At 44.5% G+C, this 27,319-nt stretch overlaps 1 protein-coding gene across 4 annotated transcripts in view; it reads right to left on the reverse strand.

Moving 5' to 3' along the window:
- Positions 1-27,319, reverse strand: part of LOC147436264 (ketose-bisphosphate aldolase class-II family protein) — a 221,722-nt gene that overhangs the window by 160,596 nt on the left and 33,807 nt on the right. For all 4 annotated transcript variants that reach the window (XM_086489196.1, XM_086489194.1, XM_086489193.1 and 1 more), the window contains exons 12-13: positions 15,923-16,117; positions 15,399-15,474 (exon numbers count right to left, since the gene is read on the reverse strand). In XM_086489196.1, coding sequence (XP_086345322.1) covers positions 15,399-15,474; positions 15,923-16,117 — 271 coding nt within the window. The remainder of the gene's footprint in view (positions 1-15,398; positions 15,475-15,922; positions 16,118-27,319) is intronic.

Consider the following 27,319-nt stretch of genomic DNA (forward strand, 5'->3'; position numbering starts at 1 on the left):
TGGAGTAAAACACTGTCCTGCTTGCGACGCCTTAAGCCTTTGAATAGGCAAGAACCCAATATGATTACATAGTCCAAGAATCCCAACTAGAACAAGATGAGGCTCCACCACAGCAAAGTGATATGCTCACTAGGTAGCTAGGTAGGGGTGAGGGAGGGGGAGGAGAGACTAGGTAGGGGCAAGGGAAAAGGGGTGGTTGGGGGGCTAGATAGGGGCGAGGGTAGAGAGGGGGTGGGTAGGGGCGAGTAGGGGGAGGGTAGGGGCGAGAGGGGGTGGGTAGGGGCGAGGGGGGAGGGGGAGGGTAGGGGCGAGAGGGAGTGAGGGGGAGGGTAGGGGCGAGGGGAAGGGAGAGGGTGGGTAGGGGGTGGGTAGGGGCGAGGGGGGAGGGGAGGGTAGGGGCGAGAGGGAGTGAGGGGGTGGGTAGGGGCAAGGGAAGGTGAGGGGTGGGTAGGGGCGAGGGAATGTGAGGGGGTGGGTAGGGGCGAGGGGAAGGTGAGGGGTGGGTAGGGGCGAGGGAATGTGAGGGGGAGGGTAGGGGCGAGGGGGGAGGGACTAGGGCGAGGGGGAGAGGGGAAAGGAACTAGGGCGAGGGAGAGGGCGAGGGGGAGGGACTAGGGCAAGGCGAGGGGGAAAGGGGGTAGGAGGCGAGGGACTAGGACTAGGGCTAGCGGTAGTGCGGGGGGCGAGGGGGAGGGTAGGGCGAAGGCGAGGGCGAGGGGGTGAGGTGGAGGGTGAGGTGGAGGGACTAGGGGCGAGGGGGAGAGACTAGGGCGAGTGGGTAGGTGAGGGGGCGAGGGCGAGTGGGTAGGGGGCGAGAGGGATAGACAAGCGATCATCATGCTTGTCCCTATGGAAAGCGACAATTTCATCTGCTGAACAACAGAATGCAGGAACCAGCACCAAGGGAGGATTCTATAGGAGCCAGCACCAATAGAGGGCCTGCCGCCAAGAGCCTACAGCAACAGGGGAGAACATTAGTTCCTGCTCTCTATTGTTTTGGTGACTCTCATGTAGATGATGGGAATGATGATCTCTTTGCCACAACTGTGAACCCGAAGGATGTGGGCATTCTGATTGTGGGTAAGGTCGAGGGAGTAAGGGTAGATAGGTACAAGTAAGCAACAGACCACTATCATGAGTAAGACAGCTATCAAGATCTTGCAATTCATCTTGCAGGACGGGCTCTGAGAAAGGAGTTTGCTAGACACAGAGGAGAGCTTTCTTCTGGTCGAAGTAGAAAGAGACACCAAAGGGGTTGATGTTTGAGGGGGATTGAACTCCTATAGAGGAGATTTCTTCCTGCTTCTCTGCTTCTTCAAAGGCTCAGGTGGCTCATTAAGTTTCGTAACTATGGAAACATTTGAAAAGGGTGTACCTTCAGGCAAAAGTGAATAGAGACTCCATAACAAGGCATAGACTTGGTAGCATCCAACCATTCCAACAGATCCTCATCCGACCTGTCAGGTGGAGTAGGTTGTTCATGTTCAGGGTTGGTTTCCATTGACAAAGAAACTTGCTGCACCACTGGATCCATCCCTCCTTCTAAGAGAATCGGTTGCATCGGGGAGCCAGAAGTATGTATCCACATTGCATCGTTTCCCCAATCGTGGAGTGCTTTAGTGTGTCGCAGCCATGGTCTTTCAATAAGCAAGGGAAATCTGCCCTCAACCTGGGGAAGCCGAACCACCACAAAATCCAAGTTAAAAGTAAAGTTTTGTACCTGCAGAGGCACATTGTCCACGATGCCCACTGGGTATATTGTTCATTGATCGGCCAATGTAACTGTGAAGGGAGCAGGGCGAGTAGGCTGTAGACCTAGAGCTAACATAGTGAACTCGGGCATCAAGTTGATGCCAGATCCACCATCCACTATCACTCCTGAGAAATGCCGACCCAGAACGGACACTATCAAGCGAGGGCTTCTATAATCAGTGAGTGGAGCAACGGGATTGGATATCATATAGGACTCTGATGGTCGCACTGGGAGGTGCTCGCCACTAGGACTTGCTCTGGGGTAAAGTGATTGAATAACAGCAAGGGTGTCACTTCTAAAACTTGCATCTAGCCGCAGGATGTCATAGAGGGACACTTGTTGGAAAGTGTTCTTCAAGACTGTCTCTGCTGTAAGCTTCTCTTTTTCTACCTGTTGTTCCTCTGGTACCTTGATCTCCTGTGGATCGGAAACTGCTTCCAAGAAAGCTTCATCAATATTTGAGAGCAAAGATTTGGATTCTTTCATGGCACTAGGGGAGGGCTTGTTAACAGCTGCAGGCAGGGTATCCACTGGTGTGAGAATGTATGGGGGAGTTGAACTTGGCGGAATGCTAAGACCGAGAGCGGCTCTCTGGGCCCGGGTGAGGACGCCCGATGGCTCCTCTGCCAACTACGGCGGCTTATTTAGAGGGGTAACCACGTGGGTAGAAGGGGGCGGCTAAGAAACGGTGCTCACTGATATCAAGTTGAGCTTGGGAAAGGCAAACTCATTCTGGCTTTTACTTGGGTTCGAAGCCGTGGATGCACGAATTTTATGGCAATCCTTACTGTAGTGATCCTTCGTTTCGGGGCAATGACGGCAGGGAGGGGACCCTTCTGGCAAGGGGCATTTGCTTTGGTAATGCCCATATTCCCCGCATCTATAGCACAAAATGGGCCGATTCAAAGGGCGAGTCGAAGTGCGAGGTGGTCCTTGCTCCTGGTGCATTGAGTTGGAGGTGGAGGCATAGAAGCTTTGAGGAGATGAGGGAGCATGGGTATTATAAAAGCTCTGAGAGGGAAAGTGCTCTGCATACCTTGCATAGGAGGGGCTGTCAGCAAAGGTGGCATATGGTGTGGATGGCCACAGGGAGAAACCATGTTGGATGCAGGTGCTGGCCCTTGCTGAAGAGAAGGACCAAGACTTTGCTGTATTTGTCGCAATCCCTTGAGGTAGTAACAATCCTTGTCCTCATGTCCAGATTTTTCACAGAAGTGGCAGTAAACCCGAAGGGGGCATTCCTGTGGAGGGTGCCCTGGAGAGCGGCATGAGCTACACCAAACCGTAGCCTTAGTCTCTTGCTGACACTTGAGCTCTTCTAGCTCGCGCTTAATCTGTTTCAATGCCTGGTGATGTGGAGGCTTCTCTTGTCTAAGAGAGAAGGACCTCTCCTCTTGAAGAGCTCGCTGTAACTTTAGGGCTTCCAGTTCCGTGCGTAAAGAAGTTAAAGGATCAGAAGGACTTTCCAAAAACACAGAGGGGGTCTCTATGTGAGGGGGGTTGGTGAACAGCTTCCCAGCCCCCTCTATCCTCGTAGCAGCTGCGATGAACTCTTCGAGAGTGGCGTCGGGTCGGAGACTCTCTCATAGTTTTTGCTGAGAACTTTTGGGAAGCGCCTTCTCTACCCACTTCTTAACCATAAATTCACCTGGTTGCTGGGGAAGCTTGGCAACCAGAGACTTGTTTTTCGTCATAAGTTCTGCAAAAGTCTCCTCTGGCTGGAGCACCATGTTGGCTAACTCATCCAACACCTTCTCCTAGTAGTCACCGGGCCTGAAAGCTCCACAGAACTGTTGCCTTAAGGCTGCCCAGGTTGCAAAATGATTCTCTGCAAACTGGCTGTACCATTTGTCTGCTAAGCCATCCAAGGTGGATGGAAAGAGTACCAAATAAGCATCTTCCCTGTTAAGACCACGACCCCTACAGAGAGATACAAACCTCCTTGCATGGTCGTCAGCATCTTCTGAAGAGAGTCCTTTGAATGTAGGGAACTTGATGTTTACCTTAGCCAAAACGCTAGCCAACGGCTCCATGGCCCCTTGCTGAGCCTGTTGCTCAGTAGCCTGCCATAGTAGAATAAGAGAGAGCTTTACTGGAGAAGGTGATCTGGAAGATATGGAACCAGATGAAGGATTGGGTGATATATGTGGAGGTATAGGTGATGAGGTTGATGGACTTCTACTAGGTACCAGATCGTCTTCTGTTATAGTACTTCAGAGGGCTCAGTAGTGCGCTTTGACGCTCGACTGACTGCCTTGTATGTGTCATGCAGTGACCACCAATCCAACCAACCCTTGGGCAAGAAAACCTTGAACTTGTTGAAGACTGGTCTAGACTCTACTAGACCAGGCATGACTAGACCAGGCTGGACCACAGACGAGGAGGACTAGACCAGGGTCGAGGAGGTCTAGACCAGGACGAGGACAGGTTGGACCAAGGCGAGAGAATAGTTGGACCAGGGCGAGAGAACAGTTGGACCAGGGCGAGAGGAGAACAGTGCAAGGCAAGGTAGGCGAAGCTAGATAGACCCAACTAGCTTCCAGATTTGCACCTCACAGAGTGAGATTTTAGTTGAGGTCCCACCGTGATCGCCAAAATGAGAGCACCTGTAGCGCGGATAATGTGTCGTGCTCTCTACAGTGGGTGGTCCTCAGTGCGATGTGCGTGACAATCTCACTCCAACAGACTGAACAGAAAGGAAACGATAGACATCAACAGAGCTCACAAAGACACAACAGCAAACCAGAACATATGACTCGACTATCTCAAAGACTGATACAGACTCTGGCGTGGCAGCACACTCAGCTCCAGCCGAGGACTCGCAGGTACAATGAGGGTGTCGAGGCTCCGAGGACTCACAGGTACAATGAGGATGTCGAGGCTCAGATGTGCAGGGATGGTGAAGACGTGCTCTGTGTATAGACTCACTCTAGACAACTGCGTCGCTGGACCAGAGGTGAAGACGATGATAACGATCACCAACCGCTACTACTCATATGTACCACCATAAAGAGCCACCAACGGCTCATAAATGTCAGCCATGTGGTGACCTGGCCACAAGGTCCACTAGACCACCGTCGGTACCCTGCCACGTGTCACTCCCTAGGCCAGAGGGTCCAGAGGGTCCATCCAGTGTGAACCAGCCTAGACCAACTGTACTAACTATGTCCTGTGAAAGTGACACTGTAGCCTGCTACAGCTGTACGGATTTCCGTGATTTGTGCTGCGAGGTTTTGGGAGCGCTAATTTTTGAAACAAGATGCTTTTGAGTTTGAAGCTTTTCATGTACTGCTTTTTGAGAGGCCATGGGCCTTTAAATATGTGCCTAGGGCCTCTCTGCCAGTCAGATATGCTGACGAGCGCTGAGTAGAGAGGACCCTCGGATTTTGTAACTTTGCTCAAGCATTGATATAAAAATATACTGAAAGGGGCACCAGACTTTGGGGCCAATACCTTTGGGCACGGAACTACGCCGGGCCATGTCGACTCTATCGAATTGCGATAAAGTTTGTGAAATTCTCTCGTGTGTCGTGCCAGATTACCAACATGGGGTGTCCAAGTCTGTTACAAGTTCTCTGTGATAACGACATCCTCGATAGGAGAGGTTGTCTAGGTGTAATCCATGGCTCTTTGATATATAATTGCCAAAGATCCTGTTTTGGGATCCGGTGGTGAGAGCTGCTCTATATCCAGACCATGTGTGAACCATTGTGTTGGCCATGCATACCATGATCTACTCTCACCAGCCTCTACCAATTGCCTAGGTGCCTCGAGCTCTTTATGAGAGTCTATCTCCTTCAAATCTCTAGATCTAGCATACTCTCTGAAAGAGAGCGTCTACTAACATGGGCGGTTGGCCAGCTCCTCTATGATAATGTCATCTAGGATGAAGGATTTGTTATGGATGATGCGGGATATCATCATGACCTATGGTCTCTCAATCTATCCACCATGAAGTTGTAACTCCAACTGCCCAAATTGTTGCTGCATACATCTGGTAGGGGTAATTAGTGTGTCAAAAAGCCACCCACCCCTTCGTGTGGAGCTCTGCCTCGTGGAAACAGCACTCTGCAATTGCTAGTGCATCATAACCTCTATTAAGTCTCTCTTTGGCTGCACTCGTCATGCAAAAGCGGTTATGAAGGTAATCCCAAGGTATACCACCTCAACTTGCCCTCCAGCAAGTGTGAGCAGGCCTCTGCTCCTTATTTATCTTGATGCGTGAACAATCAGATCGTGGTCTTCCCAAGGTTCATTGTGAGGCTCTTTGTGTGCAAAACTCATCCAAGGCCCATAATTGGAGTTGTAGTCCCTATTGTGACTGAGAGACCAAGACAATGTCATTAACATGTATAATATGAACTAGAATACCTTTTAAATCCAGGCCTAACACCTCCTGCATGAAGAATGTACTCAGATATCTCGTCAATGTAGAGGCCAGACAAAGTAAGTGTGTAACAGACTTGGACACTCCAAGTCGAGAATCTACCACGACAGCACAAATAACCACTTCAAAACAATTCACAGTTCACAATTGATTCGACACTGGCTCGGCGGAGTTCCATGCCTAGAGTTATTAGTCCCAAAGACTGGCGCCCCTTTCGGTAATTCTTTTTGTATTAATCTGAGTTCGAAGTATAAGAGTGTGGGCAGGCGCTCACACTCAGACTCTGCATCCAGATGCTCTGAGTTGTGAGAGGCCTGCTCACATATTTAAAAGTACAAGGGATGCCAAAAGCAGAGCCCCAAAAGCTTCAAAAAGCTGAAAATTTAAAAGCTTTGAAAATAAAGCTAAAAAGGTTCTTTCTCTCTCTCTCTCTTTATGCTTTTATGAAAATAAAGCAAGAGAGCTCTTTCTCACTCTCCAATTGCGTAGATAAAAGCAAGCACCAAAATCTGCCAGCTTTGCGTGGAATAAAGCATCGCCCAAAAGCTTCCAGCGCTGCCACATCCTCCGCGATTCACGGGCAGCCACGTCAGCAGACTGTACGGTCAGCACACCTTCCGTACGATCGACAGTGCCACGTCAGCAGTTGCTGGGGTTTTCCTGTTGGACTGTCCATGCCAAAAAGAGTGTGTGTGTGTACTGGCCATACCACCACGTCATCACATTTGTGACAAAGTGAGAGTGGTCACCCTTGCTTCACACCAATAATGCTAGCAAATGGCCTCCAAGGTGCCTCCTAGACACGCACTTATCCTGTCACCTACTCTTAGAGATAGCAGATCCCTCAAGTCATCTATGATGGTACACCAAGTGTCTGCAGACGTTGGTAGAGTCGACTGCGTGCGACTGTCAACAAAGGCTTTGTAGAAATCCACAAAGCAGCAGTGTAGTCGCCTTCTTCTGCACCTTTTCCTGATCAATCAGGCAATGTAGAGTAAAGATGTGGTCGATGGTAGAGAAGGCTGGTCTAAAACCTATCTGACCTGTGGCTCGTATGCCCTCACTCTCAGCATATAAGCTCAACCCTGCCTCGAGGACTGCTCCATAGTGTGGCCAATCATGATGGACCAATAGTCGATCGGGTCGAGATTGTCTCTAGACTTGTGGATAGGCACAATGGTGTGCCCACTACACTCTGCTGGTAATCCCTTTGCTAGTGCTCTACTAAAAGAGCAAGGCAATGAATGGTGTGAGGGTGCTTGCGGCATATATGAGGAGCTCACTCTACATGCCTCTGTGATCTGCAGAGCCACCGTGCTGCATGCGGCAAATACCATCATGGCATATTGTATGCAGCAAATAGCCCTCTCCACCATCGCAGCTATAAAGAAAGTGGATGTGGCCAGTGGTCCGGAGGGCTCTGCAAACGATGTTTGTCTAGATTCCTAATAAAGTCTCTATATATAGTCATGCCATCTCTCTGCGTCCTCATGGGGGGTCGGTGGGCGAAGCTCCCATAGTCGGTGCCATGCCAATCCCTTTGAAACCCATAGTGATGGCTTTGCAGGATCCATCTGGTGCAAATTGGGGAGAGAAGATATGGTAGAGATCCATCCTCATCTGCACTCTAGACGTCGAGAAAGTATGGCTCGAATCCTCTATTGTGGTCTCCGTCGATACTGTGTAGCTCCTCTCCTCAATCGCGGTCGTCTAGATCTCCCTAGCTCCAATGCTCAGTCTATAAGAATGCCAGTAGTGCTAGTATGAGTGCGGGCAGAGCTCTGCAATGGTGGCTGCTCCTCTGGGTGTCCAATATCTAGTGTAAAGCAATCTGTAATCTGTCTCTAGGACTGTCTCTCTCCAGCTCTCTTTAGTAAAGTGTCTCTATGCATGTGTAACTCAAGTAGATACAGTCCAAGACATCTCTCGTCCTCATAACTCATGACCCTAGATAGAGGCCCAAAACCCTCTCTGAATAGACAATGGAAACGGCCGCGTATCTCAAAGTACACTGTGCAATGGCATATGTAATGTAACTCTTTCTTTGGCTCTAGATGGCATAAGCGGCATATCCTACTATCTATTGGTATCCCTCTGAATCTCTCAATCTCTACAAACCCTACAGAGCCATGCCTAGCTACGAGCACCTTCTTTACCACTCGGATGGTACAGAGGGCCATTAATAGGATGAGGACCGGGAGGGCATATGATCATGACAGTCTAGTAGCGGAGCACTTTATACATGCTAGGGAAATGTTGATGGAGATTCTTGCAGTGTTGTTCAATCGTGCCATGTGTGAGGGGTTACCTGAGACTTGGAGGTTGTCTACTATTGTGCCTATCTTCAAGGCAGGTGATCCTACAGAGCCTGGGAACTACCGCACTATTATGGTTGAACACACATTGGCACAGTTGTATGCATCCATTCTTGAGCAGCACTTGAGTGATTGGGCAGAGGGTGGCGGTGTACGAGCAAAGGGTCAAGCCGGTGTCAGGACCGGTTTCTCCACTCTTGATCATATTCTGACACTCAGAGCCGCAGAGCATTGTGGATTTCCGCAAAGCATTTGACATAGTACCGAGAGCTCGATTGATGCGCAGACTACAGGAGATGGGGGTGCCCATAGAGTTGATTTGGGGGATCATGGCTTTGTACAGATCATTGATGGGACATGTACGCATTCCAGAAGGGGTATCTGATTCAGTTCGCTCTACTATTGGGGTGAAACAAGGCTGCCCATTGCCTCCTACTCTATTTGGTATGTATGTTGATGAGGTGCCTGATTACATTGACAGAGAGGGTGACAGAGGTGCCCAGCTGGCACGGACGTGGATCCCATTGTTGTTATATGCTGATGATATTGTGTTGATATCCGACTCACCAGAGGGTATGTAGCGACATTTGGATGCACTACACAGTTTTGCAAAGGACAGTGGATTGTGTGTAAACCTTGGTAAAACCAAGGTTATGGTGTTTAAAACCACACCACAGTAGATCAGGAGATCAGCACCTACTTTCACGTATGGTCAGGAGATTGTGGAGTATACAGATGCATACACTTACCTGGGGGTAGTCTTTACTGGGCCGAGATTTTCTTTGAGGAGAGCAGCAGAGACTAGACTGACTAGAGCTTATGCGGCTTTGGGAGGATTGGAGAGGATGTGTTCGCAGGTTCACTTCCAGGAACCTAGGACAAAGTTATGGCTCTTTGATACTCGGTTTCCTCTACTATGCTATATGGGGTACAGGTTTGGGGACCTTTTGTAGGCCAGGAAGGTTGCACACGTATGGAGAGTCCCTTGGTATCTATGATCTCTCGGCTAGTTAGAGCCAAGGCATCCGTACCGCACGATATCATTCGAGCGGAGTTAGTTGCCTCCCTTATGGAGATTGAGGCGCTTACCAGATCAGTCTCCTTCGTACACAGCCTATGGGATACTACAAGAGATAGATATGCCAGGTTGGCCCTATAGTCCTCCAGACACTTAGCTCTACAGGGGGATACATCATGCTAGTATGCACAGATGACATCATGGTTTCAGACACATGGCTTCAGCATGGACAGGCTGCCTCCTTTTCGGTACTCTCTACAGGCACCCTTGATGTCTAACAGGGGTGGAGAGGAGGACATGGATAGAGTCGGTAAAGGAGTTGGGCACGAAGATGGCTTTCTATGGAGAGCATCTTCTCCACCTCACAGGGGATGGGTTTGTGATTCGACCTAGCTATATGGACACACATCTTTCTCATGGTTTGTGTTGTGCCATTGGCCGGATACGACATCCGAGAGAGAGAGAGAGAGAGAGAGAGAGAGAGAGAGAGAGAGAGAGAGATTTTTTAACGTCCATAGGAGGCCGAAATTGGCCTATGAGACAAATCAAAGTACATGGGGTGGGTGTCCTCTAGATATCCTGTGAAGGATGAAAAGGTACAAAGCAAAAATAGCTATCCTGTGTAAGGACTGAGGGAGGAGGGAGGTGGTACAAGGGTGGGGGATGGGGTTCTAAAAACAGGGGAGAGATACAATCCTATATGCTGGGGTATATACAATCATGAAAGAAATGCTATCATATCTCTAGCTCCATCCAGTCCCGTAATCAGGGTGTAAGACATGATGCATGGGTGGGTGAGGTGTGAACAATCCCCGTAGGATGGCGGCTGGATCTACAAAAGCCCGGATGCGTCTCTCCTCTAGAGATCTGTAGTAGCGCTCTTGGATCTACTGGATCTCTCTCTGGTGAAGTCGGGGTGCCCTACGCCCATGGGAGAGAGAGAGAGAGAGAAAGAGAGAGAGAAAGAGAGAGAGAGAGAGAGAGAGAGAGAGAGAGGCTTTTGTCTACATAACTCTACTTCCCATGCCACTTTGGAAATTATTGAGAATGCCTCTGCTTCACAGGTGTTATATTATCTCACTTTGACATACAATTCTTGCACTTGAGAAAAAAATAAAGGATTGAAGATTGTAATTGATCTCATTAGCTATGGTAGCATATAAATCTGATGTTTTTTTTGGAATACTGTGGCTGACAGGCTTTACTAAATTTTTAAAAATTATTTTTTCAAAAAAAAGGGGGAGTAGATTGTGTTCCTCTAAACGGAACAAGGATATCAGAGCTTTCGACTTTTACTGGTTTGTTAGTTACGGTAGCTAATGAATTAATGGAAGGATCATAGAACTAGGGATTTTCCATACTTTAAATTCTGCTCTTTTTTGGAGTAGTCTTTACTTTGATACATGGATTCTCATTAAGAAAAACACACTCGATATGGCTCGCCTTCTAAAGATTGGCTTTATAGATTAACACCTAATGCTGACTCGTATTTCTTCTTAGATCTTTGCTCTACATGAATTTGACTTGAACCTTGTTATGATTGTTGAACATATTCACCTGCCCTAGTGGCTTTTATCTTACATTTGGTAAATTCTACCTATTATTAATGACTCCTTATCTGGATGTTCGATCTTTACATTGTTTGATTTTAGGTTTTACTGGGGTATTCATTGGTCCTAGGTATGTCCTAGCACTATATTTGTTCTAAGTTTCTTTTGGGGATGTGATTCAGACAAAGGATCCTACTATATTATTCTTTGACTCTTAACAAATTTAGTTTTTGTTCAATTTGGTTGGTTATTGGTCTTATAGCCTGGCTGTTTGCTGAAGCACCAGATGATTGTTAGGATCTTCAATTAAGTGTTTGAGGACTATACATTAATGCTAAAATTATGGTTGTACATTGTTCTAAATTTGTTCTTGGACTGAGGCTGATACTTGAGGACTTTTCGGCTTTTAGTTGTTGCTTGAGGACTTCATGCCTCCTTTTGGCTTGGGGTTGATGCTTCAGCTCATACTATAATTCTGATGGGAATGTCTTTTAAGCTGCTTCGAGTGGTTCTAGTGGTTGGACTAGTTCTAACGGCTGCTCTGTACCTTTTTATGCTTAGTTACCTCCCCTATTTGATGATTGTCCACAATCAACTTGGGGCATTCTACTAGCTGTTGTCTCTGGCATAAAATAGAGATGCTATAGCTTTGGCTTTTTGCATTACTCTAATGGCATGCTTCACTTCTTGCTCTGAGGTTCTCCCGACAATCTCTTTTGGATGGTTGGTTTTGGGTTCTTTTTCATGGTTGTACTTCATTCCTGACTATTGGTTTCCTCTAGAGCTAATATTGATTTTTTTGGATGGTTTCTTTTATGGCTTCCTCATGTTCTGGCTTATTGTACTACTCAGACTCTAGCATCTGTTGGTCTTGTTCCTGGTACCCACCATTTCTGATCCCCTAAGTACATTCTTGTCAATGACTTGTATTGCTGTATAGAGGAATGTTAGCTACCTTCTGCCATGTTATCTATTCACTCACTAATCACAAAATTTTCTACGTTTTTATGATTGTACTCTGATTAGCTGAATAGAATTTGGTTTTGGATTGTTTTGGCTTATTGTACTACTCAGACTCTAGCATCTGCTGGTCTTGTTCCTGGTACCCACCATTTCTAGTCCCCTACGTACATTCTTGTCCATGACTTGTATTACTGTATAGAGGAATGTTAGTTACCTTATGCAATATTATCTGTTCACTCACTAATCACAAAATTTCCTACGTTTTTATGATTGTACTCTAATTAGCTGAATAGAATTTGATTTTGGATTTAGTTGAGAGACTCAATAATCACCAGTAATTGTCAATAAACTATATATATAGCATTTGATCTTGATAATTGCTTGGATAAGTAGAGCTCTGAACTCATTACTTCAAGGAGTGCTGGTTATGATTTGCACTAAGCTAAATTGAGTATCCTTTGAGTTGACAAAAGAAACATAGTTTGTTTAGGCTTAAAATGGTCAAAAATCTCATGGTTTAACTCATTTTTATTTACAAGGCATTATTTTTTTGGGTTGAGGTTGCCAGTAAGAATTACTAGACAACCTTAAAAGGGTCATCTCTGTAAAAACTTGGAAAAGGCAGGAAACCTTAATATTTGTATGCTTTCAAAGCACTCATTTTGTCACCTAGCAAAAGGAGTGATGACCTTTGGTGGAGGTTGTCGTTTTTTAGGCTGATATGTCCTATGATTGCTCGGAATTAGACCACTAACTAATGGGCTATTGCTTGACTGAGGGTTGTGATCCTTTTGAATTGATCCTTGATAGAAGTAGACAATGAGAGATTTGAAAAAATAATAATAGCTTTTGGAATATATGGAAAGGGATTCCTCTCGATTGAATAAAGAGATTCCTAGCCTTTTTGGAGAACTTTAGTTTTCTTGTCGATATTGTCAGAATTTGGAGAAAGCTTCAAAAGAAAAGATTGTTGTCTAAAAGCTTAAAAACGTATCGTTACTTTACTTGAAAAACTTTTGTACATTTAGGATTGTAGCTTGTCAAATAAGTTTTAAGTATGACATGGATAACAACTGATAGGTTCTTTGTCACTTGTTATATTTAGCCAAGTCTAACAGAATATGTTGTCTTATCTATATGGATGCAGGTGAGAATTCTATCTTTACTTAAAAATGTTTACAGTTGTTGCAGTCCGACTCTGAAGATCCCTGCTGATTCAACCTGAATGACCTCCACAACTCTATTACTTTTGTATACGATCATTAAAATGATGCTTCATTCTTATTATATTGTAGAAAAATGAATCTAAGACTGAGTCATTTTTGTACAAATCATGTCAAGTTATTTAAAGCCAGTTGTCTTTTGAACGTTATGTTCTTTTGTGTATATGTATTAAGTTTAATACAGCCACACACACACACACACACACAATGTATATATAAATATACATATATGCATAAAATAATCAAATGGCTAATTGGATAAAATAGTTACTTCCTCTGCATGCCAGTAACTCCAGCATCCCACGTCTACTATGAAATTTGAGTGCTCTTCCCCGCCCCTCTGAAAAAGGACTCTTTTGAATGAAAGAATCACACAGAAAAATCCACACCCGTCAAAAAATCTAAGAGACCTAAATAAGGAGAGTAGCGTCTAGCTACTGTAACAATCAACTATGATATGTATATGCCTGCCAAAACAACTTCTTTCACTTGTTCTAACCTGGAGTGAGACGTCCCTCCTCCCATTTTGCCCAAAAGATCTATACTATGAAATAAGGCTGCTACCAATTTGCACATCAAATGTAAGGTGAAAATGTGAATTGGCCATCAGAATTTAGAAACGGCCAAAAAGTGAAAAAACATTGATTTTTCAGAGAAAGCTTCAGTATTTTATGCACACCCTTTCCCTTCTGATTTGACCTAAGGATTGTGTCCCAACGCAATCTCACTTTTCTACCATCATATCTAGTCAAAATGAACCAATCTATATCACCTTCCAAAACAATCCCTTAACAAAGCGTCATCCCAAAGAAAGTACCAAAATGTGGACAATAACACCTATTTGACCATCAAAACTCCACAAGCAAAGGAAAAACGAGCAGCATTAAGGGAACATTATTTCTCCTTGAAGAGGACGTCAATGATGTCTGAACTTACCAAAAAGCCAACATAGTGGGTGGTCTACCGTCTCCCTACTCACTTGAACCCACTGCCTTGCCCCAAGGTATGAGTCCCCACCTCTAAATTTTCAATGCCAAATGGTAGATCATGTCAACTATAATGGCAATGTATTTCCTCCCTTGAAGCATGGGTAGCTCAAGCAAACCAAAAGGAACATGCTAGTGCCTCATAATCCTGTTCCTTCAGAAAATGGCAAAGAATTGCCCCAAGAACAAGCAGTTTTACAATTCATGCTGGCATCGCTAGAGAGACTCCCCTGGCATTGCATTCAAAATTTGCTTCCAGCAGATCATTTCACGACTGATGGTCCTTAACAGTAATGCTCGTCACTCATTTTCCGTAATAGATGCTTCAGTTGTCTTTTGTTTTTAGATGCTGCAGATGTAAAAGCCACTTATCCACATATGCTTTGATTTTTAGCACATTTTAAAATGATTCATCAGACATGCACTCATGACACTGAAACATTTTCTTACATCTTGATGCTAGTTTGAAGACCATTTTCATTCCTACTTGATGGAAGATGTTTCATCTTTTTTTTATTTTCCTCCCTTGGTTGATTAAAACAAGATGATTTAGTTTAATATGTGTTACATAAGGCTCTTTGGCACTATCAACAGGTTAGCACAATTCAATGTTTTATCAGCCTTCACTTGATGAATTTATGATTGTCCAAAACATTAAGAAAGTTTCCAATTTTACTTTGAGGTCTTCTTCCACTATTTCCAGCATTAATTATTCATCTGTTGAAGAATGAAGTTCCCGTCTCTCATCAATCATCAATGACTTGCATAATCTTATCTGCTTGAACTATTTCGCTTTTGCCCATTCTTTGAAACAGAAAAGGTTATGTTCATATCCAAAGAAAGGGCCAATGTTCAAGCACACACTAAAGCCGTAATCATCAATAGGGTAAAGAGAACTTTTTTGCATTGTCTTTTTGAAACGTACACAGCCTGTTGACCCACTACAGTCTACGAGACTCAGAATTGGTCTTTTCCTTTCTCCCCAGTTTGGCAAAGCATACTTCGTTGTAAAAGAGAAAACAAAAACAGCTGACAAAGTGAAGGTTTGGTGTCCAGAATAATGGACGGTATTGGCTTTCGTGTTAAGAAACTTATATATGTGAACTAGCTATAAAGCATCCCATCAAACTATGAAACGTTAAAAGATTGTTCGAAACGTCAAAAAAATTTGATATGCAAAGACAGACGTGAAACGTCCCACACCTTTGGAAGCTTCTTCAACTGAGTTTCGTGTCAATCCTCCAGCTTTTCTAAACCTAGACAATGTAGGCTCATATACCTGCAAGTACACCTTGTTTTCAAAAATCTGTATGCACCAACAGAAATAAAAATCAAAGAATTTGTAAAGTGAGCAATCCAAACACCCATTCCAAGCAACTTAATAAAGAAAATTAACCTTTACCCAAAAACACAATTCATGTATATTAACTTCATAGGCTCGAACTTTAGTTCATGACAGAGTTGTACAAGAATACTATTTGCTCAATAAACAATATGTGATAAGTTCAATTCAATGTAAACTATGCTTGAAAGAAGTGGCAGGGACTGTGAGCTTCTATAAAGAAGTAACGCTCCTTGGAGCTGCCTATTTTTATCAATACTCAGTAACTTACACAGGCTTGTAGCAGCCACATGTGTAAACCAAATACCCATCCACATTAGATAATATACTTTGTACAATAACCTCTTTACAGTTGGACAAATAAGCTAGCAGTAAACAAACTTACATCAAACCCACAGACAGTGAACTTTTTCTGCACCAAGGTTGATGCCATGCCAAATCCCATAGCTCCAAGACCAATAAATCCAACAGATTCCACTTTTTTGGCTCCTTCAAAAATTTCTTCTGCTTTTCTGGAAAAAGATCCTTGCTTATTTTTGAGACACTCCGTGATCTTACGTCCAGCTACTCTCTCCCAGACCTGAAAGCAACAAAGATAAAACAAGGACTCACCTGAACTACATGACAAGCTTTCAATACTATCCAACACCTATGTGTGTGCGCGCGTGCGCCCACGTGTGTGTGTGTGTGTGTGTGTGTGTGTGTGTGTGTGCGCGCGCGCATGGGTGGTGCGTGTGTGTGTGTGAGAGTGAACTGCTGCTTCCTTAGCGCAGGCTGTTTCTTCTATGCTCCTGCCATTACTTACCATTTCCTCGGCCATCGTATAATTGTTTAAAGCCATTGTAATTTTTTTAATATCATTAGCCTTAGCATTAGCATTTTTTAATTTTCATTGCCATAGTTGAGCTCTATATTTTCTACTCGATGTGTCGCCTCGGCGGGTGGGAGTATGTGTGTGTGTGCGCGTGTGTGTGTGTGTGTGTGTGAGTTCTTTACTCTGGTTATCGGGTCCTATTTCAGCAGAGGATTTTCAAGATATTGCTCAATTTCCCAATGTATGCCCTCTGTGGTTGAATGTACATAATCTGGGCGTTTCTCTACTGAGTTTTAAGCAATCAAAAATCAAAAACACCTAAAAAGAGTGTGTGTGTGTGTGTGTGTGTGTGTGTGTGTGTGTGTGTGTGTGTGTGTGTGAGAGAGAGAGAGAGAGAGAGAGAGAGAGAGAGAGAGAGAGAGAGAGATTCACATGGATTCGATTGATCAGTGTATATACAAGCGCCGGAAAGCATGGAAAGTTTGGCTATGGATGCCTTGACCCTTATCAAGGAATGTTTGCATGAGGACTTGAGGATGCACGTCATGTAACAAACTTGATTCTACCGCGACACAGCAGAGATTCAGTTCAAAACAGTTCACAATTCACACTTGATTCGACACGACCGGGCGGAGTTCCGTGCCTAGAGATATTGGCCCCAAAGACTGGCGCCCCTTTCAGTATTTCTTTTTGTATTAATATGTGTTCAAAGTACAAGAGAGTGGGAGGGTTCTCACTCTCAGACTCTGCATCAAGATGCTATGAGAAGTGAGGGCCCTGCCCTACACAAGGGATGCCCAAAAACAGAGCCCCAAAAGCTTTCTCTTTTCAAAACTCTTTAAAATAAAGCAACTGAGCCAAAAGCTTCTCAAATCGGCCAGCATAGGCTTTTCAACAGCGCAAAAGCAGATTTCCATACAGTCATCAACGTAAAAAGCAGAAGTCCGTACGCTCTGCCACGTCAGCATGTCAACGGGATTTACGGCAGAAAATCCGAGCGTGCCACGTCAGCACTATCTCCACGTTCTGCACTGCTGTGAATATGTCCGAGCATGCCACGTCACCCATTTGTGACATACCCCCCTCTTGAAAGCATTGTAATCTGTTAGGTGCAGTGGAATGAATGTTTGCGCTTTGCTCAAGATGAGTGCTCCGAACTGTGCTCAAGGTTCCTTTTGTTCTTATGGAAGGGAGAGCCTTCCGTTCTTAATGAGAGAGTGCAATGATCACAAACAAAGTGAATGGACACTGTGCGTGCAAGTGTATGAGACTGAGAGAAAGAGAGAGAAGAGAGATACGACACCAGAGACGTTGTAAAACCCTCCTCCGAAGGCCCCACTCTCGTCGACGAGAGTGGTCTACTTATGATTGCACAATCTGGTACAATGGGAATGCATGTGACTGATGCAAGTCTAGGCTGTCGGCGATGACGACGGGGACGACGAGACCGACCTAAGGGCTGAAATCTGCAATCTTTTATCTGCTGTCCAAAAACGCTATGGGCTGAAATCTGCGACTAGTCCAAAGACGCTGATTTGGGGGCTGTTTTCTGTGGTTCTTTGACGCTGAAAATCTGCAGGTTTAGGGCTGAAAACTGAGGTTCTTTTCGGGCTGAATCTGCTACTCTTTTAGGGGCTGATCTTGATGGTCTTCTAATGCTGAAAATCGCCGGGCTAAAGGCTGTAAAGGCTGAGATCTGTAGCGGCTGAGATGGAACCAAAAACGTTAGAGACTGGAATCTGTAAAACACTAGGGGTTGGTTCTGCAGGCGATCCTTGCCTGAAGGAAAAACGCTAGGCTACTGGGTTTCCCGCGGTGAAGCTTGGAGATGAAAACGCCAATGGCTGATGCAAGCTTGGGCGATGATGCTTGATGCAAAACGCTGGGGATGCTTGTGGATGGCGATGGTGCTTGATGAAGGAAACGCTAGATCTGGGTCTTGCTTGGAGGGAAGTCCACCAAGGGGTCTTGTTGAGAAGTTGCCTGCTGAGCTTGGCTCATGTTTCCTCTTCTACCATTTAGTGCTAGTCTAGGTTTGCTTATATACAAACTTACTCAATTTGCCCTGCCTACTTTCCAACAAAAGTCACTTAAAAATAATAAGTGAAAAATATCAAAAATAGATAAAATAGGCTAAATGCACTGGAAAATTCCCCTAATGGATTCTGATGGATTCTGATGGGAATGCTTATGATCATGCTATGTGCAACCAAAGGATATGCATCTACACTAAGTGACTGGGCATGCACGGTCTACGAATAGACTCACAAAAGTGCCAGATCACTTCTAATCTAGACTGACTGGACTGACTGAACCCTGATCATGCTGTAGCTTGTCCACGGACACAGGGCTGGATGTGTCACGTGACATTCCCTCCTTTTCAAAGTGAGGTACTGGTACCGAACTGTATGGCGTCGAGGGAGATCGCCAATAGCGTCCGGAATCCTGGAAGGGACTCTTCGCCGACCCACTCAGATGTGTGGGTCGTGCAGTACTTGAACTTCATAAAGGTTTGCAACGCTTGCTTCTTTGGGCCGCGCCGAAAGCGACACAAAGTCTTCTATGGCTCCTTCAATGCTTCAACTTCATCTAGAGTCAATACTTCTTTCGTCTTCAAGAATCTCCATGGCTGAAAATTCCTGAAACCATTTCCAACACAAAACCATGAACATACCTATTCCATGTAAAGTGAGTGAAAAAAATCTTGTCTTCTCTAAAGACTGTGTATGCAATGTAGATGAACATAGAGACGGAGTGACAAACCGTTCATCAAACACATGCAAACAATGAGATCGAATCTTTCTCTTTGGATCTAAATCAATCAACTATGGCAATTCACAACGGAATGCCCATGCTTGGTGCTCATACTTTCATGTGCTCTTTCTACAAATGTGTCATGCCAAGGAAGAGACATGGAATGTGAATCAATCAACCGTGGCAATTCACAACGGAATGCCCATGCTTGGTGCTCATACTTTCATGTGCTCTTTCTACAAATGTGTCATGCCAAGGAAGAGACATGGAATGTGACTTCCTTGAATGCATACTTTTCAGCTTTTCATGAAAAATCCGCATACATTCGTGCTCATCCATGAGTGAAACGTGCTCAACATACAATATGTAATGCCTAGGAAAAGGGATCACATACAGATGTTAACTAAAATACAGGAAAAGATCACAAATGAAACACTCGTACAGTGCGTGCGTATTAATCATGCGAACACATAATACTTCCTGTGAGGGTTCTTTGGACCTAGGCTCGAGAGCCAAGATCGGTTCTTCCGGAATGATCGAATCGTCTTGTGGGGGTTCTTTGGACCTTGACTCGAAAGCCAAGATCGGTTCTTCGTGATTGATCGAATCTACAACGAGGTTAGCTTCGCTAGAAAAAGCATCAACTAATACATCATCCTTCTTGTGAACAATCATATCTTCTTCATGCAACTCATCATGCTCGTGAGAAATCACATCTTGATCATGCAAATCATCATGCTTGTGATTATCATCCAAATCATCATGCTCATCATTATCATCCAAATCATCATCATGCTTCTCATAATCATGCAAATCCTGTGTGTCATGCTTGGGAGAAGAAGAGACTGAGAGAGTCTCCTTCTCCTAAATCCTTTCAATCTTGTCCTGCATATTAGCAATGAGAGAGGGAGAATGAACAATGTCCTCTCCACGAATGACAATGAGAGAATCACTTTTGGCATGGAGAGTGAAAGTGTTAGCCTACCAACCAATGAGAGGGTTAACATCACAAAACCATCGAATGCCCAAAATCATATCACATCCTGAGAGAGGAGAGACAACAAATCTTCTATTGAAGACAGCTTGTTGAATTGCAAACAACACACCAAAACACTCCTCCATGATGAGAGCGTCCATACCGGGAACAAAGCCAGAGACCTCGAGAGGAGATTTCTGACTAACTTCTAGGCGGGCTCTCGCAACAAGAGAGGGACTGATCACATCATGCATACTACCTGGGTCAAACAATATGACAAAACGCTGCCCCGACACCTGACCATAACATTTAATGAGAGAATCATCAATGGGAGGGTCAAGAGAAACTTGGGGCACACTCGTGTTATCATTAATTGCATTGAGAGAGGAAGTGGGTTCTGTGGATTCTTTAGATTCATTCGATTCAAGCTTAGGACATGTTCTTTTTATGTGACCCTTAATGTGACAATGAAAACCACGACCTTCCTTAGAATAAGTGCTTTGCTCTTTCGACGTGATGTATCCTCCTACAATTCCTTGTGCTACCTTTTCATCTGGAGTAAGCTTAGGTTTAGCAATTGTGTTAGCCTTACCCTTATATTCATTTTTGGAAGAATTCTTTTCTGAGACTGTTGGAAGATTGGTTAGAAGAGTTACCATTCTTACCATTCTGAGGGTTCTGAGAAGTTTGCGAGGTACTTGTGGAAATCTTGTTCTCCTTAGGCTATCTAGCACATGTACCAATCAACAGTCACATCACTTGACATCATAGGACATCACATGACAAATCACATTCAAAATATCATTCCAAATCTCAGACCATGATTAATCGGCAACGTATTTAGCAATCGTATCTAAATCCAGTTGGGACCTCAAAGATGTCCAATTAACTAATCCTTATTGCAATCATGTCTATAGAGATTTATCAGACCAAAATGTTGCAGTCATGTCGACTATCAGTTCCTGCACTCAAACAAGTCAAGTACAAATCAATCAGAATCATTTTCATTATCGGGAATTTCAATTCATAAAGTCATACAGCAGAATATTGTCAGCACAGAAGTATCCCTGAAACCCAAAGGGACATCAGTGTCTCTATATCAAATCAAGTATCGGAGCAATCTATCGACAAAGGAGTGGAGTGACTCCCCTCTTGTGCATACCCGCTGCACTAGATTCGCCGATGCTGAAATCGGGGTTCTATCGGAGTAGACTATGCTAAACCAAATGCTTAGGTAAAGGTTCACAAATTGAGGAGTATCTACCAGGTCCTCATCCATCCACTTCGCATCCAATGCGGGATAGTTCTAGAATTTAACCAAGAACCGCCTTATCACTTTACCTTTGATCTTTCTATCTTTATGTACCAGTATTTGTTCTAGAACGAGTATCTCCTCGCTTTCCTCCACTTCGGGTTGCTCATCTAGCTCCCCATCATCGGGCACATCACCTTTAAAAGGCTTCAAGAGACTCACATGAAAAGCATTGTGAATTCTCCAAATATCGGGCAGCTTCAATCTAAAGGAGATATCATTTATCTTTTCTTTTATATGGAAAGGTCCATAGTATCTCATGCTAAGCTTTGGAAAAAGCCGCTCCCTTTTTCTTTCTCAGGCGTGCCTTCTCAAAATGTAAGAGCACCCAATTGTTCTCCTATAATTTCAAATCGCGACGGTGTCGATCTGCTACCTTTTTGTGTCTTTCCTGAGATTTCTCTAAAGCATCCCGGATCTTGGCAAAAACTATGTCCAAGTCCCTCATGTATTGGTCGGCTTCAAAAATCTTATCTTTCGTGCTTAAGAAGGGTGGAACCTTCGGAGCACCTTCAATAATCTCAAATGGCGCCTTCCCCGTCGAAGAGTGAATCGTGTTATTGTAGGCAAATTACACCAAAGGCAAAAACTTTTCCCATTGAATCTTCTGATCCGAAATGTAAGACTTCAATAAGTCCAGTACAACTGAATTTGCAATCTCAAATTGCCCATCTATCTGCAGGTGGAAAGATAACGAGAACTGCAACCGCGTGCCAATGTTCTCCCAAATAGCCTTCCAAAACAAACTCGTGAATTAGGAATCTCTGTCAGAGACAATTGTCTCAGGCATGCCATGTAATCGGAATATCTGGGCAATGAACATTCTTGCTACGTGATCCGGCTTGACTGTTTTCTTCACTGAATGAAATGAGCTTGCTTGCTAAGTCTGTCAATAACTGTCCAGATACCATCATGCCCACTGTGTGTCTTGGGGATTTCAAAAACGAAATCCATAGCAATACTTTCCCAGAGGAGGGTGGGAATGGATAAAGGCTGTAACAAACCTTGTGCTTTATGCCTGTCAAACTTGACCTTCTGGCATACCAAGCATCTGCATACAAAATCGTCCACGTCCTTCTTGCGTCTCAACCAAAAGAGTATCTCTCCACACCTTTCAAGGTCGTATAAATGCCGCGGTGACATGTAATTGGTGGACACTGGCATTCGGTTAGAACCTTTTCCCTCAACGGGTGTGTAACGCACAACATCGTTTTCTTCATCAAGTAGCCATCCCGAATGGAATATCCCGCTACTACCTCCACATTCTGTATTCGACCGAATATATCTGCAAAATCTCGATCTGTGGCATACTGATCGACCCTATCCTCGAAGCTTCTATGATGTATCGCGGAAATAGCCAAGACGAACGGCTTCCGGGACAAAGCATCTACCACCAAGTTCTTGTATCCAGTCACATGGACAATCTGGAAGTGAAACTGTGACAAGATGTTCGCCCACCGCATCTGCTTTTCCGATAGCTGCTTCTATGACAAGACGTAGCCTAAACTCTGATGATCTGTGAAGACCGTAAAATTGGCTCCGAGTAGGTAATGTCGCCACTGAGCAAGAGCATGGATAACTTCCAAAAGCTCTTTCTCATATATCTGTGTTGTCGATTCCGGCCTTGAAAACAATCGGCTCTCATAGGCAATGACATGGCCTTCTTGCATTAAGACCGCACCCAGACTACCGCCACAAGCATCACAATATACTTCGAATGACTTCTGCAAATCCGGCAAAGTCAAAACTGGTCCTGTAGTCAATTTCTCTTTCAAAGTTAGAAAGGCAGTCACTTTTGTGAGTTCCCACAAGAAAGGGACTTCTTTCTGTGTCAAGATATGCAAAGGGGAAGCAGCCTCTGCAAACTTTCTAATGAACCGCCAATAGCAAGAACATAAGACCAAGAAGCTTCTAACTTCATGGATATTCTTCAAATCGGGCCAATCACGTATAGTCTCAATCTTGGCCGGGTCCATCTGCACTCCTGTTGCTGAGACGATGTGTCCTAAGAAGTGTATCTCTGGTAGGAAAAATTCACTCTTCTTTGCATTAATCACAAACTTGTGATCTCGCAATGCCTGAAAGACCTCTTGCAGATGTTCTCTATGTTCTGCCTTAGTGAAGACAATAATGTCATCAAAGAAAGTGCCCACAAAAGATCTGTACTCTCTGAAAATCCTCTCCATCATTCGGTTAAAGGTCGCTCGAGCATTGGTAAGGCCAAAAGGCATCACCAATAAACCAAAGGTCGTCTGAAAAGCTTTCTTGTAGACATCTCCCGGCGCGATTCGGATCTGATGATATCCGCTCTTCAAATCGATCCTGCTGAAACAAGAGGATCCTTGTAGTCGGTCAAGAATATCATCGATCCTAGGAATCGAAAATCTGTTCTTGATGGTGATTATTGAGAGCTCTATAATCAATGCACACTCTCTAAGATCCGTCTTACTTCAAAACCAACAACAACGGAGAGTAGTAAGGTGAAGTACTCGGCTGGATAAGACCCTTTTCCAAGAAGTCTTTCACTTCGTTCATAATCTCGTCATTCGGAGCTCGGCTCACACGGTAAGGTGGCCACTTCGTTGGTAGTGGCAACTCGCCTAGCAGGCCCTCAGAAAAGCAATCGGCATAAGTGTGGAGAAAATCTTGGCGTTCTTTATCAAGTGCAGACATATTTGTGATATGTTCATCATTCAACTCTTTCAAAAAGATCGAGTAAACAAACAGACTGGATTTCACTAATTTCGAAACGGCTGAAGCCGATACAAAAGGGATAGACTCGCCCTTAAGTTTCACATCAAGTACAATGTTTCGGCCCCTTTCAGTAGTCAATGAAGCTTTCTTCGCCTGATAATCGACCATGGCGTTGTTCTTATGGTACCAAGGGACCCCGAGGAGGACATCACAACCTTCCAAGGGCATTATGTAGAAGTCCTCGTGCCCTGACAATGCAACCAAAGTTTGCCAATGACAGGTGTAATGGCCACGTCCCTGCCGGGTGCCACTAGAACTACCTTTGCTTGTGGTCCCATCCGATCGGGTGTAATCTCGAGTTGCGCCGCCAATTCAGGTGAAATGAAGTTGAAGCTTTCTTCGCCTGATAATCGACCATGGCGTTGTTCTTATGGTACCAAGGGACCCCGAGGAGGACATCACAACCTTCCAAGGGCATTATGTACAAGTCCTCGTGCCCCAAATACCCTGACAATGCAACCAAAGTTTGCAATGACAGGTGTAATGGCCACGTCCTGTTGGGTGCCACTAGAACTGCCTTTGCTTGTGGTCCCATCCGATCGGGTGTAATCTCGAGCTGCGCCGCCAATTCAGGTGAAATGAAGTTGGCCTTGGCTCCTCCATCAAAGAAAATCACGGCTTCTTGATCTTTCACTTTGCCCCAAGCTCGGCAAAGTTCTGTACTTTCATCAATCGTGTTTGGGTCTTGTTGGGTTAAAGGCCAAAATAACCCCTTTTTTGTACATTTCTATACTTTGTCCAGGTTCACACTGAACCTGGACACATTTTTTTAAGTCACTTATAATAAATGTGAACCTGGACATATTTTTTGAAAGTCACTTATAATAAAAGTGGGAAAACCCAAAACTCACTTATTGAGTTTTCCCCAAAAACGTGAGCTCTCTCTCTCTCCTTGCTGCTAGCTCTCTGCTGCTCTGTGTCTCTTGCTTCTTGCCCCAATCCTGCACTACATCGCGACACACACCTACCGGTACCTTCTGCTTCGCGCTTTCAACTGGTATCAGAGCCCTAGGGTTTCAAAACAGCCCTGCGCAGTCTGTTGGACAGCGAGTTAAAATTGCTCGCACACGATCAATTTCGCTTCCATCGTGGAGCCTCTTGCTTCCGGGGTCGAAAAGGTCACCAAAACTGCCAAAACAGACTGTTTTTAGGTCAAAACAGGTGATTTACAGCTTACAACAGGTCAAAACAGCAATACGGAGGTGTACCAACGTTGTGGGATCATAGGTATTGATGTTTGTCGCGAAAAATTGAGTGAAAAACTCAGTACAAGTGCTTGAAATTGCACATTTCAGCTGAAATTTCAGATTTGGACTGTTTCATGTAAAGAAACTATAACTCTTTGTATGCAAAGTCTTGTGGTTGCTACTATTTGCTGGAATTTTCAGCCTATTGCGTCTCACTTGTATATACACTTGTGGTTGAATTAAGATGGCTTCTTCCTCTTCCGCATCTGACACTAAAAGTTTGATGGAAATCAAACGGTTCGATGGTCAAGGCTTCGATCTTTGGCAAGAACGCATGCAAGGTATCCTTTTCTTAAAGGATTGTAAAGATGCATTGGAACTGAATAAGCCACCAGGTTTGTGTGACGAAGAGTGGACCAGGTTGAATAAGAACGCTATGGCCTACATCAAAATGGCTATCAATGATGACATTTTGACGGACATCAAGCGTTTGGACTTTGCTTATGCAATATGGCAAAAGCTAAAGGCCAATTATGAAAACACCACACCTGTGAACCAGGAGCATTTGATGCGGAAGTTGGTGAATGCATATGCAGCTTGATGACTCGAAGTCAGCTTCTAAGCATTTGAGTGCTTTTACAGGTGTGTTGAGTCAGTTGCAGAACAGTGGGCTTCAGCAATTCGATGATAAGCTGAAAGCTATTTTCTTGCTTATGACATTGCCAGATACTTGGAAACTTTGATTGTCTCCTTGAGCAACAGTCCCACCCTCACTTATGACGGTGTGAGAGAGTCTATTCTCAATGAAGAGATTAGACGCAAGTCTAGTGGGGAAGGTGGCAGTTCTGCCTACAATGCAAGAGGTAGAAATCAAAAGCGTGATGCAGGCAACAAGACTCAAAATAGAAGTAAGAGCAAGACAAAAGATAAGGATGTCACTTGTTATCAATGTGGCAGAAAGGGTCACAAGAAACCCGATTGCAAGTATTTCAAGAAAGAGCAGGAAAGGAAGAAGGAAACGCAAGAAAAAAGAAGAAGAAAGATGAGAAGAAAGGGGAAATATGAATAGATGATTCCTCCAGGGATGCTGAGAATGCAAATTATCCTCTAGTGTGGTCAGTGAGGAGTTGTCAGACGTTGAGGAAATCTTGGTTGCGGCTTCATGCCCCTCAGATTTGGTGATAGCTAATACAGAAGACATGCTTATCTCAAAGAAAGATGTCACTAATGGATTGCTCAGTGCTAATGATGGCCTATCCCAGTCATGGATAGTGGATTCTGGTGCTTCATTCCATGTGACTCCATCTTTCGAGTGTTTTGCTACATATGTTGCAGGCATAGTAATAGGGGACGTCCTTTTTTGGGCTTCCTCTCTCCACTTTTCCGTCCCCACTTGCCGTCCCGCCCTCTTTTTTACACTAAAAATCCATTTGAGTCCCGTCCCCCGTCCCCCGTTCCCCGTCCCGGAATGCGTCCCTTGTGACTATGGTTGCAGGCAATTATGGCAAGGTGTACCTTGTTGATTATTTTGCTTGCAATATTGAGGGAATGGGTACTATGCCTTTGGCTCTTAACAATGGTCAAGAACTTGTGTTGAATGATGTCAGGTTTGTACCAGGCATTAAGAAAAGTTTGCTATCTGTTGGCCAATTAGATGCACATGGTTATACTACCATCTTTGTTGGGGGTTCATGGAAGTTGCTCAAGGGCTCTATGCTTGTTGCAAAAGGGTCTAAAAGAGGTACTTTGTACTATCTTCGATGCAAAGCTTTGCTTGGCAAGTTTCTTGTTGTTGCTGAAGTTGCTTCACACACGGAATTGTGGCATAAGAGACTTGGCCATATGAGCCAAAAGGATATTGATGTGCTTTCCTCTCTGAAGAGGGTTGATGTAAAAGCCAAAAACTTCGATTTTTGTAACGATTGTCTTTATGGAAAGCAAAAGAAATCTTCTTATTACTCTGGTGTCTCTCGCAAAGCTAATCC

This window comes from Adiantum capillus-veneris, chromosome 18, assembly GCF_014529385.1.
Source record: "Adiantum capillus-veneris isolate H3 chromosome 18, ASM1452938v2, whole genome shotgun sequence".
Lineage (NCBI taxonomy): Eukaryota > Viridiplantae > Streptophyta > Polypodiopsida > Polypodiales > Pteridaceae > Adiantum > Adiantum capillus-veneris.